Here is a 21067-nt window from a genome sequence, read left to right on the forward strand (position 1 = left end):
AAAGTAAATTTTTAAAAACATTTTAGTTCATAATAACTTTTGTACATAACTTTTTTCTTTGGTAGAAAGGTCAGAAGTAATAGGCCTAGGGTTCTATGCCTAGCATCACCAACACCAAAACAACCCCCCGCCACGCCCACCAAAAAGGCAACAGGCCTACTATTTCACATGTATGCTAAATAACAATACAAACTCAGCCTTCTGATAATACTTTTTGGAAACTGGCCAATGAAATAATCACAAAAAGCAGCAATAAAGGAATATTATTAGCAATCATCAGCTTATGAACAGGTTTCATTCTACAAATACATATGTGCTGGTATACAATTGATTTGCAATAGAAAACTATCAGTTTTTCTATAATGTTGTTCATACTCAGATTAATTGTAATAAAAAAATAAAGAAGAATCCATAAACTATCTTATGTTTAAAACACGAGCAATATGAGCAGAGAGCTGAGCTATCAGCAAACATGAGAGGTATGTAGTTATTAACAAGTCTGGGGTGAGATGTGATGTTACCATACCTCAGGGGCAGAGTAGAATACCACAGAATATTAAAATCACAAAGAGTAATATTAAAATCACAAGAGTAAGAGTTCCCTGCTGTACATTTTTTTCCCTTGACAAAACAAACCACACAATTTTCTGTTTATTGAAAATGAAGGTAGACCTCCCCCAATATCGAAAATGTAAATTTAGTTCTCTAATAATTTATGGCTCAAGAACAGCAGACACTGATTTCAGATTAGGCATATTCTCAGTATATGGACTTAAAAAAAACCCTCCAAATTATAGAATGATATTATAAATATAACAATGACTTGATTTCCAATACAGCCATAATCAATAATGAAGACATGAATTCCAACACTGGTAAGGTTTTCAACTGTTTCCCTTCGATGGTTCCATGCTAACAATTGGTGAAATTACTTTAACTGTGTCTCTGAGGAGTATTTTATTGCTGTGTGCTTTTTTTCAGTTTCCAGCAAAAACTTTTGTCCACATGTATTATGGTTAACGCCTGGGCAGAAATTTTTTTTAACTCTTATTTTGATTTTACATAAAGATTTTATTGGTAAATTTGCTTTGTCTACACGTGCTGTGTAAAAAATTCATTTAAAATTCACACTATGAATTGCTTTTCAGTTATCTAAATGCAGTAAACTTGTATAACATTTGCTTTTGTGATACTAAATAGTAAATTTTAATGTTGTCAGCTATGTGCCAATATTGGTTTGTAAGTACTTGTCAAATAAATTGATTCCCTTAGATGTGTGAACTTACTCTTTTAATAGATCTTTTTACAGAAGTAGATTACCTACCTATCTAGAACTGAGGATATTCTGCTGAATCTAAAAATATATAGAATATGTACTGTATTTACTTAAGCAAAAAATCATTTCCTCTTTATAAAACATTCTAATGCCATACAGTGGAAAGTACTCCCCTACCCAAATATAAGGCTCAGTTTACATCTTAGTTAATGTGGAAAAAATTATTTTTTAAAATGTTTTTAGTTCTTTAAAATCATCTTGAATGGTACTGTTAATGGAAATGTTTCATTAGAAGACAACAACAGATCAACACCAGAAACTTTATGTAAGGGGATTTAACCTATCTTAAATGTGGGGTCCAGGCTCCTTCTATTTTAGTGGAAATTATCCATTGAATCTTCAAAGAGGTCAATGATATAATCTTTCCTACTGCACCAAAACAGGAAATGATCTGAACACTTTAACTCAGAGATGATCATCATTGATTTTGCTAAAATAGAAGTGCTAAGTAATGTAGTAATTTCTGCTGAGAATTAAAAATAAAAATTTGTAATAATATACCTCTTTCTCAGAACTCATCAGTGGACTATGAATTCATGATTGTTGTATAGACTTTCTGTAATTTATAAACCCTATATTAAATGCCAACAGCACTGCCACAGTGGTGGATAAACTTTTATTCTGAGATGAACTACAGCAAAAGCTATTGATTTATCTAAAGAGCTAGACATGGCAAACACCTTGACCTAGTATTGGTTCTAATTAAGTCAGGCAGTTCCATTTCAAGACAGAAATTTGTACAGAAGTCCAACAGAATAGTGCCAGACAATTTTAATGGTTTCATTAAAGCAAAAACAAATATGCCAGAAAGACCTGAATGGTGGTCATTTCATTTTTTATTGTTTTCCCATCTACCTCCAACTCCTCTCCTTTTAATTTAACAAATGTTTTATTAAAGTCCTCAAACTCAAAGTACAATGACTGGTCTGAGTAAATCACTGTCAAATGCTCAACTGGTGAGCTATTTCACAAGAATTACATGCGCAAGAAAGCCTGAGACACCTAAATTCTGAAATCTCCAGTTTGTTTAGATCATTTATAAAACCAAAAGAAGAGATACAGCAAAACTGAATCTGTACCAGAATATCCAAAACCTACAACTGCCCGATTCCTGATATCCAAAGTAAGGGTCACCAAGAGACATTAATCCTGAAATTACAGACTCAAGTGGGGAAGGGGGTGACCCTTAAGTATTCACTATAAAGCACAAAAGCAGTATGAAAGAAACAGGATAGAGCAGGAAGAGAGTTTCTCAACAAATTCTTACTTTTATTTACTTTTTATGATCATGGACATGTAAACTGACCTTTGGAAATAACAATATCTGCCTCACAGGGTTATGATATTTATAAAGTTGTACAATTCTAACTGTAATGTACACAGTATTAGATAAACAATTTATTTCATAAAAATAACCTTGAATTTCAATTCCATATATTCCATACCATAAATGGTACAAAAAAGGAAGTGGGGGGATAATAAGATGAAAAGAAATATCCAGGGCTAGGGCTCTAGCTCAGTGGTAGAGTGCTTGCTTAGCATGTGTGAGACACTGGGTTCGATTCTCAGCATTGGATATAAATAAGCAAAAATAAAAGTCCATGAACAATTAAAAATCCAAAAGACAAATTAAAGAAGTACAGGTGTTTTCACTTAGCCTGTAATCCCAGCGAGTCTGAGGCACAGATCTAAGGCCAGCCAGGGCAGTTTAGGGAAACTCTGTCTCAAAATAAAATAAAAACGGTCTGGGAGTGTAGCTCAGTGGTAAAGCACTCTCAGGGTTCAATCCCCAGTATGGTAGGGTGTTATGTAATAATTCTCAACATCAGCACAACATCAGTAACATTACCCTCCCCACCTCGTACAATGAGTTGAAGAAATAAAATACAAGAGAGGGAAAAAGAACCAAATTGTCCAGCATTAAACAGCCCTTATGTAAAATAAATCCCACAAAAACAAACTTAGACAAACATTCTCTTAGCACATTCCCATCAGTCACTCTAATTAGGTTACATCAGCTTTCTGCAAGTTTGTGGCAACAGGAAACAAATGTACCAGAGCTGTTTCTAAACTGCTGACTCATCCTGACAGTCTCTAGGGACTGAACTTAAACTTAACCCTTTTATCTTATTATTTAAACCAGAATATTTCTGCTAATGAAAAAATAAGATTTGTATATTCAGTGGAAAAAACTCAATCCCATATGGGACTCTTCTGCCCTTGCCCTCCTCCCATTTACACAAATATTTACACAACTATAATTTACCAGTGATTACTCTAGGTGCCAGATATAGTAACAAACAAGAATTGTGTGGCTCCTTAGGTTCAGATTTTAGTGGGGATGACATAAGTTAATAAACAATCATATAAAATGTAAGAGATAATAACTATATATATAGTCCAATTAGATTGGAAGATCTGGAAAGACTGTCCTGGTACTAACATTTTAAACCAAGCTCCAAAGCATGAATTAGAATGGCAAGCTGGCATTGGGAATGGAGCAGAGGTAGAGAACAAGAAAGACAGAAGGGGAGGTCTGTGATATGTCTCTCAAAAGAAATAACATAAATACAAGTATTACAGGACAGGAGGTCTGCTGGTGAACTGGGAAGAGTGTGCTCAAATTGGCAATGGATAGAGGTAAGTAGGGCCAGATCACAAAGAACCTGTAATCCTTGTTAAATTTTATGAAATTATGTTAAGTAATCCTAATCACTGGCCCTACCATTCTTTAATGACCTTTTTTTGTTGTTCTTTTTTAGTTATATATGAAAGTAGAATATCTTTGACATATTTATACAAACATGAAGTATGCTTGTTCTAATTACGATGCCAGTTTCGTAAATGTACATGATGTGGAGATTCACTGTGATGCACTCACATATGTACATAGAAAAGTCATGTTAAGATTCTTTCCACGGTTCCTATCCCCACTCCCTCCCCCCTTCATTCCCCTTTGTCTAATCCACTGAACTTTACGCCCCCCCCCCCACACACCCCCCAGAACATTCAACCTTTGTTTTTTATGGATTGGCTTATTTCACTTAGTTTAGTCACTAGATCCATCCATTTACTGACAAGTCTCATAAAGTCATTTTTTAATGATTCTTTTCAAATGAAAATTTCTTTAGAACTTCCCACATTGTAGATTTTATAGATCCTTATCCCTGCAACAACGTCTGTACTTTAATTTTATAAACTAATCACCTCTAAACTACCTTCAGTTTCATACATGTAGTTTTCTGTAGGTCAGCTGATAAATTATTTGAGCTTTTGTGCATTTCATTTTACATGTTTGAGGTGGAAGTATTAAAACACACCCAATCTTTAGAGAACTATGGAGGTAATTTAACTCCTCTCCATGGCAAACTTTTTTTATCAACTGTGTCAAGTACAATAAAAGCAGTGTAATAATTCTCCAGCCCTGCCCCTCAGACTACTCAGGTCAATTTGTTTTGTGTAATCTGAAAATATCTGGGAGCATGTTCTAACCCCCAAACCCACCTCTTTCTGAAAAAGTCTTTTATATTGAATCTCACAACTCATTACTTGTATTTTTCCAGCTTAGTGTAATCCTCTTATTTTTTGTTATTTTGTTATGTAGATGTTCTATATTTCCAAGTTATGTCATATACATTATTGGTCTTCAACTATATGATCCATACACTTCCTTGTGGACACTACCATGTATTTTATGAATAAGCAATTCCCAGGAAACACAAATATGAAATTGATTTATCTAATCCCTTACTTTGTTTAAAACACAAAAAAACACCCAACTGCAGCCTGATAAACTCAGAATGCCTAGGAAATCTCTGAAGTATTCCAACAAGAGAAAAACAAGGCAAGACAAGGAAGTATGGAAGTGGTTTACTATTCTTGGCTGGCTATAGGATTGGACACCGGATTTAAGCATGATTTCAAACAAAACCCTGGTCTACCTACAGGTATAAGACCTACCTACAGGTATAAGACCTACCTACAGTATAAGACCCAAGGTGCTGGCGATATAACTCAGTTGGTAGAGTGATTGTCCTGCATGCACAAGGCCCTGGGTTCCATCTCCAGCAACATTCTCTCTCTCTCTCTCCCTCTCCCTCTCTCTCTCTCTCTCTCTCACACACACACACACACACACAGCAGAACTAGAGAACAGGACCATGTCATGTTTCAACAATAAAGCAAAATGACAAAGTTAATAATGAGAGGCTCTCAAAGTCTCTTAGTTATTCAAACTACTGATACTCGCAACTGTTCCTCCAGAATGAATCCATTTTCTGCCTATTTTACTTCTCAGAGAGCCCATCTTTTTAGAGTAGTTATCATTCACAATCTTTCAAAAGTCAAACTGAAGCCGGGAGCGGTGGCACACTCCTGTAATCCCAGCAGCTCAGGAGGCTGAGCAGGAGGACCACAGGTTGAAAACCAGCCTCAGAAACTTAGCGAGGCCCTAAGCAACTCAGTGAGACCCTGTCTCTCAATAAAATACAAAAAAGGGCTGGGAATGTGTCTCTGTAGTTGTGTGCCCCTGAGTGGCAACCCCAAAGTCAAACTGAGATTAGAATAATATGTATGATAATTTCTCTTTCAAAAATCATAATATAAGGGGGCTGGGGTTATGGCTCAGTGGTAGAGCACTTAGCTAGCACACGTGGGGCACTGGGTTCGATTCTCACCACCACATAAAAATAAACAGAATAAAGGCATTCTGTCTATCTACAACTACAAAAAAAAAAAAAAAATAGGGGCTGGGGTTATGGCTCAGTGGTAGAGTGCTCACCTAGCACATGCGAGGTGCTGGGTTTGATCCTCAACACCACATAAAAACAAATAAATAAAAATATTTTGTCCAACTACAACCAAAAAAAATTTAAAAATCATAATATAGCTCAATAATCCCACTCAAAAACTATAACTTAAAAGTATAAGGCTAGCCATTATTTGATCCAATTTACTTATTTAAGCAAGAGATGACAACAATCATAACTAAAATCAAGAGGAAAAAAAAAACAATAATTTTCCCAACTCCTTAGCCCTGGGCTACTTAAAGAAGAGTGAAAGAGTAGAAAAGAACATGTTTTGACAGAGTTGGTAAGTGCCTGAGCCCTCCCTTTCCTTGTCTACCCCCATATTCCATAGACAGAACTTGTTTGTGGGCATCCCTGGAACAATCAGAGAAATCTCTGCATTAAGCACAATAGGCTAACTGTATGTAATAGAATTCCTATAGAAAACCATTTATTCTCCTCTTTCAAAATAAACTATACCTGTTGGAAAAGAGTAAGGTATTAGAAATCAATAAACACTGAGTTCTAAATCCTGGCCCCATCACCTAGCATCACTTAGTTATTGAAAAAAATCAAAGAACAAAAGTTCTTATTAATACTCATCCTCCAGGAATGATGCTCCAACTTCACTGAGTATAAAAATTACTTCAGAGAATAGAAGTGAGTCCTATAGATCTGATGAATAAGACACCATTCCTCTTAGTTCTTATGCCAATTATTTCAGAACCATTATTCAAGAGATACTGAGGTATAGAAACAATACATATTCAAGAAAATGAAATTGAACCAAATGTTAGTATGTTAATTTATCAAGTTCTTAAAAAGAATTTCTAGGGAAGATGATGCTGACTCCTTTTCTCCCAGTTCATCTGAAGAATTTCTAGGGAAGATGATGCAGACTCATTTTCTCCCAGTTCATCTGGGTTATAAATACAACTATAAATCCTGGACATGATGCCAGAAGAAACCAAACAAAAACTCTGAAAGGTAGAAAGAGGAAGATGAACTGTCAGGGACCACTAGACTACAGGAACAACATAGTGGAAGCATGGGGCAAAAACCGCATCCAATAGAAGGCTATACAAAAACCTGGTTTCTTCATTTGCAAGAGAATAAAAAAGTGGCTCAGTCAGGATCATTCCTTCCTGGAGGAAACACAAAGGGGCCCTCTAATCAACAGCAAAGTTGAGCTTCCAATAAGCCATGGGAAACATTACTGCCAATTTTCCCTTTTAATTTCATTTTACTGAAAATATTCATTATTTCTAATTACTTTCCTCCTATTATTTATTCAACTCAGGTTTTAAACCCCACTACTGGACTAAAACTACTAGACAAGGAAACCACGGACATCTAATCCACTATCCAATTCCCAATCTTTACCATCTTCAACCTATCAACAGCATCTAACATAGATGATTATTCTTTCAAATACTTGGCTTATCTTTCAAGACATCATATTAACCTGGTTTTTCTCTTGTCATTTACAATTTCTACACAGACTCCACAGGCCAAATCTCTTCCACACATACTTCCTAAGTGACCATATTCAATCTCATGATTTTAAGTTTCATCATCATCTCAGAGGAAAGAATGCTCTATTTAATTGACATTGACATAACCAACCATACATTTGATAGGGAGGAGGAATTCCTATTTCATGTACATACAAAATAAATATTAAGTGTACTAAAGACTTCATATAATCACCACATCAGGAAGCATTCTTAAAGATCAGAAGAAACCCAGAAATCAGAAACGTTCATTTTCTGGAAAATTATCTGGTAGCATCTAATTACCAATTACAACACTTTTGAGATTTCATCCCACAGAAATAAAAGCACCATACAACGATGTTTACTATTAGGGTAAATGAAATCAATCATGTTTTCCAAAGGCAAATGGCTAAGTACATTCAATAACTACTAAAAGAAATATTACGCAATCATTAAGAATGGGTTAGGCTTGTCTTGCAGATGTCTCCAAGTTCAAGGTCTTGGCAACTTAGCAAGACCCTACCCTCAAAATAAAGGGGCTGGAGGTAAAAGTTCAGTGCTAGAACATTTGCCTATAATGTGTGAGACCCTGGATTCAATCCTCAGTACTAGAAAAACAAAACAAAATGAATGAATTAGATCTTTACATAGTACCCTGAAACAACATCTACAATACACCATAATTTGAAAAGCTAATTTCAGAGCATGTTCCTATTTGGATTTTTAAAGAACAAAAACACCTTAGCAACTTGGGAGGCTGAGACAGGGGAACTGCAAATTCAAGGCCAGCCTGTGCAACTTAGTGAGACTCTGTCTAAAAACAAAACAAAACACTCCCAGGACCTCAGTGGTAGAGCATCCCCTAAATTCAATCCCCAATGATGCAAGTATAGTTAATAAAGAAAAATGCCAAAAATGAATGCATGTGAAAACAAAAAGACTTTAAAACAAATTGTTCGCATTGTTTTGAGACTTTTATTTAAAAGCCCTCTGTACTGTTTTAAATTGCTAAGTGTGTTTTATTTTCATAATTAACACTTCAATAAAAAGGTAAATCAGAGAATTTTAAACATGAATAAATGAAATGGAACTACAAAGAATATGGAAGACAAAAAAAAAAAAAAAGGCCATTGAATTCCAGAAATTAACCTTTCTCTGTATCATCTAAACATCAGAACTTTACATAAACATAAGAAAGATGACCTCCCTTCAAAAGTATTTCTAATATTTCTAAGAATATGACTTGATTTCACCATTATTCTTAATCTGGGTGCTTTTGTTCTCCAGAGAATACCTGGCAATATTTGAAGACATTTTTGGTTGTCACAAATGAAGGGACAGTGACTCTTGGTATTTTGTGGGTAGAAGCCAGGTATGCTGCAAAAATATCAAGCACACAGAATAGTCTCCCACAACAAAATGTTAACAGACTACAAAAACTTTACCTTTCCCAAATCCGTCTTTCCTTTTTGCCCTACCATCCCCATACTTTTCCAGATTATTTGAATAAGCCACCAAATTCTTATTCAAATGAACAGCAAGGGAGAAGATCAAGCTGTTACCCAATATTTTTTTTTAAAAGTAGAACAGAAAAGTAACTAAGAGTATAGAGAATATAGATTATCCATGTAATAAAGATAGGTTACTTCTGTTTCAGTTAGGCATATGCAAGCCTGTGAGCCTCCAGGCAGGTATGAAGACACAAGTCTCACCTTATTTATTATATTATTTATTTATATTTATTATTGTCATTATATATTAATATATATTATATCATATATTGTTTATATTTATTTTATTTACTGTATTATTATATATTATATTTTTATAGGCTCAAGGGTTTATCTTATTGTAGATCATGTGCAAATTAAGTCCTTTAAATATAGTTCAGTTCTCTCATCCTTAGAACTAGTGTTTTGAACTAAAAAATCTTCAAGGTGCTTGATTTACAAGATGTGACAAACTTGTAACCATCAGCACAAAACATATCCTGAATATGCAACATATGGGGGAAGAATAGATATACCCAGATAAATGTTTGCAAGACTTAATTCACTCTAGATACTTCAGTAAAATTCTATTCCTTAGATATATAAAATCTTTCTTACCTAGCCTTTAAGTCTTGGGAGACTTGGAAGACTTTAAGTCTTAGGATCTTGATTAAATCATAATGCCAAGTCAAAATCTAAAATACCCTTTCAAAAGGTGACTGAACTTTAAAACTGAAAGAAACTTCAGAGATTATCTTTAAGCATCTCAAAATTGGGGGGGTGGTGACTGGGGTGGTAACTACGGGCACTTTATCACTGAGCCACATCCCCTTTTTATTTTCGAGACAGGGTCTTGCTAAGTTAATGAGGCTGGTCTAAGACTTGCAATTCTCTGTTCTTACCTTCCTGAGTGACTAGGATTACAGGTATACCCTAATGCGCCCAGCTAAGCCTCAATTTTTAAATGAGCAAAGTGAAACCAAAATGGGACCTAAGCTAGGTGTAGTGGCGCACACCAGTAATCCTAGCAGCTGGGGAAGCTGAGGCAGGAGGGTTGCAAATTCAAAAGCCAGCTTCAGCAACTCACCAAGACCCTATCTCAAAATCAGGGGTACGGGGGTGTACTTCAATGGTTAGGAGCCCCTGGCTTCAATTTCTGGTACAAAAAAATAAGTGTGTGTGTGTGTGTGTGGGGGGGGGTGTTCCCTGAAAGATTCAACAACTTGCCCAGAGTTCTAGTTCAACTCAATCTGACAAGCTCTTAGGGCAAGCTGATAAGAGTTAAACAAACTAAAAGTTACATGCTAATGTTTAAAATTACTTTGGGGGCATAAAAAACAATCTTTTCAAAATTTCAAAAAGTATTTTACTGCTCCATAGAAAGACTTTCTATTACTGTTTGACATTTTCCCCAATTAAAATATTTTAAAAATCTGCCTTAAGATCTATTCTTATCTTGATAAGTAGGAACTATAACAAGAAAACATAAACTGATCACCAAAATGGAACAGTGAGTAAAAAGAATTCCACCATTTTAAAGGAAATCAAAACCAGCAATCTACTCTACATCTGCATAGCTTTCAAGTTTCTACTTGTGCAAAACTCAGTGTCTTATCACAAGGGTCCTTCCAGTTCTAAAATTCTACCCAAATGTTTGGGAGATTAAATATTTCATTCATACATTAAGGCATGTTACTTTATTAAATAATGTGCATACAAAATTAGTAATGAACAACTGGTGTCAAAGTGTGCTCTGTCTCTCTTTGATGAAGTTACTCACCTGTAAGCTGATGAATTATTGAACTAAATATTTATTAATTTGTCTACCATTAGACTCAGAATTTGCTTGGAAAGAGACCCTCAGAAACTTGACAATTCTAGAACATCTAGTTCTAAAATAATCTGATTCTCAAAAATTCTAAAGATGAAAGAGGATACAGATTTCCTAACTTAATGAATTAAAACTAGAAAAACATTTTTCCCAATGGGGATGGGGTATTTGGGGGGGGGGTCCTAGGCGGTACTAGAGATTTAACTCAGGACCTTGTGTATGTAAGGCACACACTCTACCACTGAACCAAAGACACTATCAAAATCCGCCCCCCATTGGGGGTGGGGTTGTGGCTTAGCAGTAGGGTGCTTGCCTAGCAGGAGTGAGACCCTGGGTTCGATCCTCAGCACACATAAAAATAAATAAATAAAAATAAAGATATCAAAAATAAATAAATAAAATAAAGGTATTGTGTCCAACTAAAATATATATACTAAAATATAAATATATAAACTAAAAAAATATATATATATATATTTTTTTAAATCCCCCCCCTTGGAGTTCCAAATTGTTGATATAATTAAAAGTATTTTTCCCCAGACAGTTCTCTTATGACTACATGCCAGTATTTTACTTCAATCTGTAAGCAAGGGAGAAGGTCTACTAATGCAAAGACAAATTCTTATTAGGAATATTTTTAGGAAAAAAGGAATGGCTAATTATTTAACTAAATAAAATGAAAATGTCTGATTAACTGCCATAAGACCCTTGATTGACAGCTGACAGTCAACTGAGGTGGATAGGAAACTGGTTTCCCAGAAGTCTTAATCCCAATGAAGTTCACCAGACAAATGCAGCAGTATTTTAAAAGAAATACAAATATCTTCCCCAACAAAAGTTATGAATTATACCATAAAGATCCTGTCCAAATGAGGCTTAAAACATTTTTTTTTTACACTTTCTCCTTTTAATTTACATAATCTCTAAAGATCTGTCCAGGTCTAGGTCCATCTCCCTGAACCCTATACTAAAGACCTCTGAATTGTTCAATTTTTTTTTTTTTTTACAAACTTAGCTACATTTTTAAGGGGAAAGAAAGTATTTTAAAGAGCAAAAGGCAGTTATAAGCCAGTTCTTGCACAGATAGAAGACAGCAAAAAGCTGGAGAGAGCATAACTCATCCTCCACTGTACTGTCCCTGAAAGCAAACAGAAACCCCAAGGAAAGTACACCTTCTACACATAAAGACAATTTTAGAGGTGTATATGATGGCATACATAGCTTTCAGAGAACACAAGTGATTCCAAACTAAACAATGAACAAAATATTAATATTTGATATTAACATTAACAAACTAAATGTTAACTATTTTATAATGAACGAAGAACAAATTTGCAGGATATTCTTGCTCATCTCCAAATTAGATTTGAATAATCGAAACAGCTCCAGGGAAGGCAACGGAGAATCACTGTGATGGGGCAGAAATAATAAAGACACTACTAAACATCAAACTGACCACATTTAAAGTTTTCTCAACGATCTCTTGGGTCATCATAGAAGGTGACCATAAAAAACTTAAGCTGCTAATAACACCAAGCAAATGCCACAGATCTACTGAAGTTATCCCCCACAGTACTTACAATGCACTAAAACAGAAAAGGAGTATGAAGGGTTGGAAATTATAACAGAAATATATATTCACTGAATATATCCTGGTTAAATTCATAACTCATATTACTAATTTTAGAAATCATTAAAAAAGAGAAACACTCAGAAACCAAATCTCTCCCCCCACCTCCTTTCTTTCTCTTTTTTTCTTACATAAATAATTATGTATTTAAGACTATCAAGACTTTAGGCAGAATGAGAATCAAAAACAACTTCAAACTAGGAGGACTTTCTATCAAAAAGTAGTATCTCAGACTTTATAATAATAAAGCCTAATACATATAGTTTTCAAAGGAAACATTAAAACTATAACAATGTTTTCTGCTAAGACAGAATACTAAAAGTAGATCAGGAACAGCTAAGTCGATTCTTTTTCATCCTGTGACACTTTTTGTTCAGCCTCTATCACTGGCTCCCTTTACCCATATAAATACAATGCAATTTCAATCTTACCACTAAAAAATTTTCATTAATAGTTCTCCAAATTCTCTTCAGTCCTCCAAAATAACTCCATAACATGAAAAAGTTGCACATTTTTCTTTCAATTTAATATTGAAGATTTGCTTTATGTAATTATATTATTTTTGTATTAAAAAACCCATGGTTGCAGCTTTTTAAAAATTCCTTTAAAATAATCTCGGTCATCAATAGTAGTATTATAATATTGTTAAAAATACATTTTAAAGGTATAAAAACAAAAATTTGTATTTTAATGTATTTTAAAACAGGGATACAAATTCCTTGACACTCCTCATCAAAAGGTAGAGTCTTTTCTTCTTGAAACTGAGAGGGCTCATGTCTGCTTCAGTCAACAAAATATGGTATTTTGGGTGACATCACAGCATAGATTAAATGAACATACTGCTTCTATTTTGTCCCCTGAATACAAAGATCCATGTAGGAAAACTTATAACCCTGAGACTACCTTGATGTAAATGTCAAGGGTCCCAGGGGAGCAAAGCCTTCTCTAATCATCCCAGAAAAGGTGCCTGGCTTGTAAGTGATGATATCATCTTAGAAATAGATTCTCTAGTCCCAGCCATTTCCATCCCAGGCCTTTGGATTTTTCCAACCAAGGGCCAAGAATCCTGAACAGAGACAAGCCATTCTAACTGTACCCAGAATTCTGATTCACAGAATATACTAAAATGCAATAGCTATTATATGCCATTCAGGCTGAGGTGATTTGTTAGATAGCAATACATAAAAGAATAGTCATCATCCTGTAAAACTGAGGATTTGCATACTTAACCACAGAATGGTATACTATATCCATGGGAGTATAACCAGGAGTATGAACTCACCCCCAAAATCTTTAGCACATATACCAGAAGGCAAGTTCAAGAATGTTCAGAATAATAGCATTGGTCATTATTTTTAAGTTAAATAAACTGGGGTAGGGGTTATTCCAGTGCACAGCAAGAGAAGTGTGAATGAATTATGGTGTATCTATTCAGTGATACAGGGAAAATAAATAAACTACATGAAATATGAATATTAGTAATACAATGTTTAAAATCCAAGCTCTATAGACAGCTTTTGTAAAGTTTAAAGACAAGTGAAGGTAACCTAGAGATTCCCTGGGGAAAATTTAGAAGCAGCAAATACATGTTTTGCGATTTCCTTCACATTTCTGCCCCTACCAAAAGACTATATCTGTTAATCTTATAATTTCTTAGGCAAACACAAGCAAAACAACTTTAAAAAAAAAAAAAGCAAGAAAAATGACAACTTACAATATAGGATGGAGGTGATCTTGGTAGTAATAACTGCTTAACTGTACAATATCATCACGTATGTATTTTAAAAATAAAGTCATAAATGGATGAGTTTAATCAAGAAATACATACATATTAAACTGCATAAAATGGGAGTGTATATTTTTTTTTTATTTTTATTTTTTAGGTATAGATGGACACAACAAAATGCCTTTATTTATTTGTTTTTTTAATGTGGTGCTGAGGATCGAACCTGGGTCCCACCCATGCTAGGCAAGTGCTCTAATGCTGAGCCACAATCCCAGCCTGGGAGAACATACTTATGATGGAACAGAAAGAACTAGCACTAGGTTTTGAAAAATCATTTTTCTAGTTTAAGCAGATAATTACTGAAATCAATTTGTACTCCCTCAACTCTCCTTTTCATATTCATTAAAATACAAATTTTAAAGAATCACAGAAACTAATATTGAATAATACCTGAATATCTACAGAAATTTCCAATAACCAAAAGCAATTAAGATGAAATATATACATATATAAATAAAAGTAGAAACAAATGAGGAAAAGATAGACTTCCATTTCCAACTATTGTACCGTATGCAGTCTTCAATAACTAAAGAGGAAAGGTTTCTTGCTATCAATCCCCCCAGCAAAGTTTAAATTTTTCATTAAATTTCAATGAAATAAGTTTAGACAACTACAACTGTATTTGCTATCCTAGGGTACTAAGTTGGCAATGAGAATACAGATGATCAAATGATAAAAGGTGGTATTAACTGGCAGGGAAAGAACTACAGACTGCATCAGATTATTCAATAAGCAACTCTTCTCATAACAGAAAAGCAATGTGACATAATCAGAAGATCCCTCCTCAGATCAGGACATCTGCACAACATCAAGTATCAGCAAATTGGCCAGAGGCTTCACTCAGTAAGAGTTATAAAGCTCAAAGTAGGAATCCAAAGGCAACAAGCTATATACTGACGGAAATCCATTAAGTTATTTACTTGCAAACACCAAAACCCTGCAAAGATCTTTTCTTCCAGGCAATAGCTGACTATCATAAAGTCCCAGAAGGGGGCAGGGGAAAGGAAACTATGCAAGTAGTTTTCACAGAAAAAGGCCACAAAGTTGCCTATATAAGAAATATCACAAAAGTATATTTCTTATATCCCTCTAAAAATCTGCTTTTCCTAGTTTTCCCCTTCCTTGGTTAAAAAAAAAAAAAAAAATCAACCCCCACCCCACCCCCAAAATCAACACACTTAGTTCTGCAGTTTTTCAAGGGAAAACACTCCCTTTTCCCCACCTCTCTTCCACTCAAAAACTTGCCTCTACCTTCAAATACATCCATTCTCAAACCTCTTTGTTGCCTGAAACTAAGCAATCACCATATCTCACCTGGAAGTGGCATCCTCCTCCTCAGTGATCCTCCTGCCTCCAGAACTTCGTAGCCTCAAAAAAGCAGCCAAAACATCATTTAAAAATCTTATCAGATCAAGTCACCCCTCCTGTTGAGAACCTATAAAGTTTATGACTATTTTTCATGTACTCTATTCTGGCCACTCCAGACTACTAGTTGTACCTTTAACAGCCCAGACACTCTACTTCTGGCTACTGTACTGACTCTTCAACTTTGAACACTTTCATCTCCCAGATATCCTTGGGCCTTCTCCCTTACTTCCTTGAGGTCCCTTATCAAAAAAATCTTCTTTAACCAATACAAAAATAATAAAGTTGCTGCTGTAGCTTCTAGCACCAATCACTGCTTTCCTACACCCTTTTAAAATAAATATTTTTTAAAATATTTATTTTTTACTTAAAGGTGGACACATCTTTATTTTATTTTATTTTTTATGTGGTGCTGAGGATCGAACACAGGGCCTCACAGGTGCTAGGCAAGCACTCTACGTCTGAGCCACAATCCCAGCCCCTCCTGCACCTTGTTTTAATTGTCCTCTGCAGTACTTAAACCTTGGCATCATATATTTACTTGTGCACTGACTCCCTTCAGCAATGCAAGTTTCAAGAGTAAAAATTTGTATTAGTTTTACTCACTGATGTATTCCCAACACTGAACAGTCTCTCTATATGCAGCAAGCATTCAATAAATGTTTATTAAATGAATGGATACTGTTGATTTTAGTGGTGGGGAAGCAAGTATCCTATTCACAGGGTTCACAGTAGTAACTATGTGCATGCCTGGGATGTCAGCCAAAAATCTTTATTGAGAGTTATTATAGATTTGATCTAATTCGAATTCGAACCCCAATGGAAATTTTTAGGGACATTTAGCAAAGGCTGATGGATTTGACTACAGAAATTTAAAACTTCTATTCTTCAAATAACATATAAACTAAAAGACAAATAAAAGCTAGGAAAGGCAATTTGCATTATAACAAACTTTTTTTTTAAATGCAAAAGCCCTTTCAAATAACTCAAAAAAAAGACATCAGTACTTGTAGCTTTAACTCAAAAAAAGACATAGGTACTTATAGCTTTACATAAAAAATATAAATGGCAAATAAATATAAAGGAAACTATAGAAGTACATTAGTAAATCAAAGTAGTAAGTGTAAAGAATGCTTGTTTGCCTATTAAATTGAAAAAGTTTTAAACAATTATACTATGTTATGTTAAACAATTATGCTTTGTTAATTTGTTAAAATATGTTGAACAATTATACTTTGTTAGGTTTCAGAGAAACACTACTCATGAAAGATTGCAGTTTCTTCTGGAGAACCTATTTATCAAAACCATCCTTTATCCCATGACCAAAAATATACCTACAATTTATCATAGGATAATCTGTAATATGAGGCAAGTTTTAAAATACTTTTAAGCTTCTACATAAAAGATGACAAACTTAGTGTCACATTTCCCACGTTTGTCTTATTTGAGTTTCTTTGGTTTCTACAACTGTGTCAAAATGTTTTCAGAGGGACTGGGGAATATAGCTCAGATGGTAGAGAGCTTGCTTGGAATGCACAAGGCCCTGGGTTCAATTCGTAGTACCACCAAAAAAAAAAAAAAAAAAGGTTTTCAAAATGGTTGCCAGTGATGTAGAAGCTATTATAAAGACAATATCTATCAATATGGGGTCTGTAAGTCTCTCTACTACTACTAGATTACAGTTGATCTCTTCAGATGTGGCATATGATCTTAACTTCAAAGTCATTCCCATTCTGAAAAATCTGATTCATTTGCATTCTATGTTTTAACTTCTGAAGTAATCCAAGTTGGAAACCCTACACTAGAGGTCAAACTTTAAACCTGTGTGTTATAAATAATGGTTGACAGACCCTACACTCAGAATTTCTCAACCAGGAGACTTGAGGTAGAGTCCCCTAATTTCTAACAAGTTCTTAGGTGCTGGTCCCAGAGACCATATTTTGAAATTGATGAAATTTTTTCATTAGAGCCAGAGAGAGGTCCAGCATCTCTGGAATCAAACTATTATAGGATAATTGAATAATATTGGAAATTTTGTTAATAGGATGACAGCTGGGATAGAAAAGCTGACGGCCAAGTCATTCTTTAAAATCATTTTAAGCAGAATGAATTCCTTTAAAAATCACCTTGTGTGTATATATAAATATACCACATGAAATTTCACCTTTAAAAGGAACCAATCAATCATCTTTAAAAAGAACCAATCAAATATAAATTATCAGTGGGAAACCACTACTCAATATAAAATTTAGGAATCAGTCTAGAAGTTTAATTACCCCTTTACACAGCAAGCATAAAATAACAGGTGTTGCAAATAAAAATATTCAAAGAGAGAGGGAGAGAGAGGGGGAGAGAGGGAAAGAGAGGGGGGGGGAAGAGAGAGAGAGAGAGAGAGAGAGAGAGAGGGAGAGAGAGAGAGAGAGAATTTTAATATTTATTGTTTAGTTTTCGGCAGACACAACATCTTTGTTTTGTATGTGGTGCTGAGGATCGAACCCGGGCCGCATGCATGCCAGGCGAGCGTGCTACCGCTTGAGCGACATCCCCAGCCCCGCAAAAGATTTCTTATAGCTCCACTATTTTATGACCAACATGTGTTATCACCAGCTTCAATATTTTGCACTGAATTTACATTCTACAGCTGAATACTACATATAGTAGCAAACGTTTGTTGAATGCTTCCCTTGATCTGACTGTGCTATACACACTGCATGAATTTTCATCATTTAATTATTGTAATGATCATATAAGGCAGAGCCTACCACCTACACCTTCTATCCCCACATTGCAAATGGATAATATGAGGCACAAAAAAATTAGGTCATTTTCCCCCAAAGAAGTACAGGTAAAATCTACTTATGAATCCAAGCAATCTGGCCAGAGTCCTTGCTTTTAACTACTGTACTTAATCATTTAAAATCCAATACTTCTAAATTTACAAATTTTTTTCCAAAATTAGCTCTTCCTTTAAACTTATTGTCTGTCAATACTACCCAGGCTCAATATTACAAAGTTCCTGCAATAATTAAATTAAGTCCTACCACATTTCACAACTACCTTTTTCATTTTATTTCAAATTGATGGAAACAGTCTGTAGTTATCATTTTCCTGTCTTCAAAAACAACTAGTACTTAGGCTTTTGATCTTCCTACATCTAAGGCAGCTGTGCGCCTCACTACCAATGTGTTGAAGGCCAGCTTACTTGACAACAAAATCATTTTAAGCACAGTGAATTCCTTCAAAAATCACCTTGTGTGTATACATAAATATACCACATGAAATTTCACCTTTAAAAAGAACCAATCAAATTTATGATTTTGTCGGGATGAATCCAACTGCTATGTTTAACTATAAAGCTCTATTAAAAAAAAAAATCAACTTAAGCTCTTTACCTACATCTTTGACTCATTTCTCTATTTCCACAAATAGTTAAAGCCTATACATATTTAAAACTCTGATATTTTATGCAGAGCATACTTTGTTTCTGCAGAAGATGGAAGGAGGAAAAAACTCAAGAAATGATATTCAATTCAAAAAAGTACCATGTCTAAGTGGAAAGCTAAAAAATAGTTTTGAAAAAGAACCATCCAAATATCAAAGCTCTCTCTCATAAAGCCATTAACAGTCAAAGAATCAAACTGTTGAGGCATCCCAGTATGAACAGTATCTGAATATCAAAGCAAATTTTATTATAGGACCAGGGCTGGGCTCCAGCTCCAGACAGAACAATTGTAGAGACTCTGTACAAAACTGTTTAAAATGAAAGAACTCCAAGCTTTTGTCACTGGGGTCAATTTTATAAAGTATATAAATCTAAACCATGCAATTCCATGCAATATATAGATATATCTACGACCATGATTTTGAAGCGCTAAATCTTACCAGATAGCAGTTAACTATATTTAAAGGTAACAAAGGAGGTGTACTTCTTAACTAAATGAAATAGGAGACAGGCAGCACTTCAAGGATATAAGAGCTGTGTTGAAATGAGACAAGTTATGCAAATCGGTTCAAATGACAAGCTTACATGCAATCTTGAGCAAGTTTTCTTCCCCCTACCTCAGAGTCTCAGTCTCTTCATCTGTAAATGGGGGTACTATCTAACTTAAAAGGACTGTTATGGTGACTTGGGATCATGTATATATGTAATACCTTAGCACAAGAGTACAGCACTTTAAGAACAATATGAATTCTCTTCCCTTCCTTATCCTATACACGTTAAAGTACCTGATATTTGTCTAGATTCTAACTAAAGTTAGGTGAAATAATACAGCTTTTGATTAACTTGTTGCCATTTAATGTATCTACTAACTTATCTTTCTGACTACTGCTAGAGATGATGTCTCACACTAGTGGTAGTAACATACAAGGCTTGAACGTAATTCTCAAAAACATTCAATTATGCTTGGAAATACTGAGAGGGTTAGGGGGGTTCTTGGAAATAACAGTTCTACCAATTTTACTGGAATTATTTACTGTCACGAGCCATCCATGGGCTGTGTGTGTGAGCTATGTGCACTGAGCATATGAGGGGACTGGCCTGACTAAACTGCCTGATTGGGCTGTGCAACCTATGTATGCCTTTTCTCTCCCTCAGCCTAATCTCACACAGCACCTGAAATGGGTATGGCTTTCCAAGATGTCAATCTGCTGACCACAAGACATCACCAAGCAAAAAGACTCCACCCTTCGAAACCCAATCTCTTGCCTTATTTGGGTGGGATTTTGTATCAAATGTCTTTCCCCTAAATAAATAGAGGGACTTGGGGTATGCTCTCTCTCTCTTGCCTCTTGCCTCCCTTGCCTTCCAGCATGGGAGCTGACACCTGAGGTTTCCGAGGCATCCCTGACCCCTATTCAGTGTATAAAATGTATTTCTGTGTTTGTGTGGGGTTTTTTAGTTGCCACCCCAGCCAGCTGGTGACAATTTACTTTTAGAAATGATTAACCCTGAGAATTTCCCTGACCCAGACACTCTCATAAATACTTGTAACAAAAAGAACTCTTATTTTAAAAATAAAAGGGGGAAAAGTCATGTAATTACAAGTCAGATAAATCTATCTACCTCGCAGTGTTTTTCCATTTTCTACATACATACATAATTCAGGATACAAATGAGTAGTTTTATAACATATTTACCGAATTACTGCTACTGGTGACAGGATCTTCTATCTATATATATCTATATATATCTATATAGATATATATAGATACAGATATATATAAACAAACAGCTGTGGGGCTGGGGTTGTAACTCGCTGGTAGAGTGCTTGCCTAGCACATGTGAGGCCCCAGATTCGGTCCTCAGGAAAGAAGGGAAGGAGGGAAGGAAGGGAGGGAGGGGGG

General features: G+C 35.0%; 1 protein-coding gene across 10 annotated transcripts in view; it reads right to left on the reverse strand.

Annotated features, from left to right (window-relative positions):
- Positions 1–21067, reverse strand: part of Kansl1 (KAT8 regulatory NSL complex subunit 1) — a 193887-nt gene that overhangs the window by 66404 nt on the left and 106416 nt on the right. For 5 of the 10 annotated variants that reach the window (XM_048786350.1, XM_048786374.1, XM_048786383.1 and 2 more), the window contains one exon: positions 15671–15724. The exons of the other annotated variants lie outside the window; for them this stretch is intronic. In XM_048786350.1, the coding sequence (XP_048642307.1) occupies positions 15671–15724 (54 nt within the window). The remainder of the gene's footprint in view (positions 1–15670; positions 15725–21067) is intronic. 10 annotated transcript variants of the gene reach the window in all.

This window comes from Marmota marmota, unplaced genomic scaffold (assembly GCF_001458135.2).
Source record: "Marmota marmota marmota unplaced genomic scaffold, marMar, whole genome shotgun sequence".
Taxonomy (NCBI): Eukaryota; Metazoa; Chordata; class Mammalia; order Rodentia; family Sciuridae; genus Marmota; species Marmota marmota.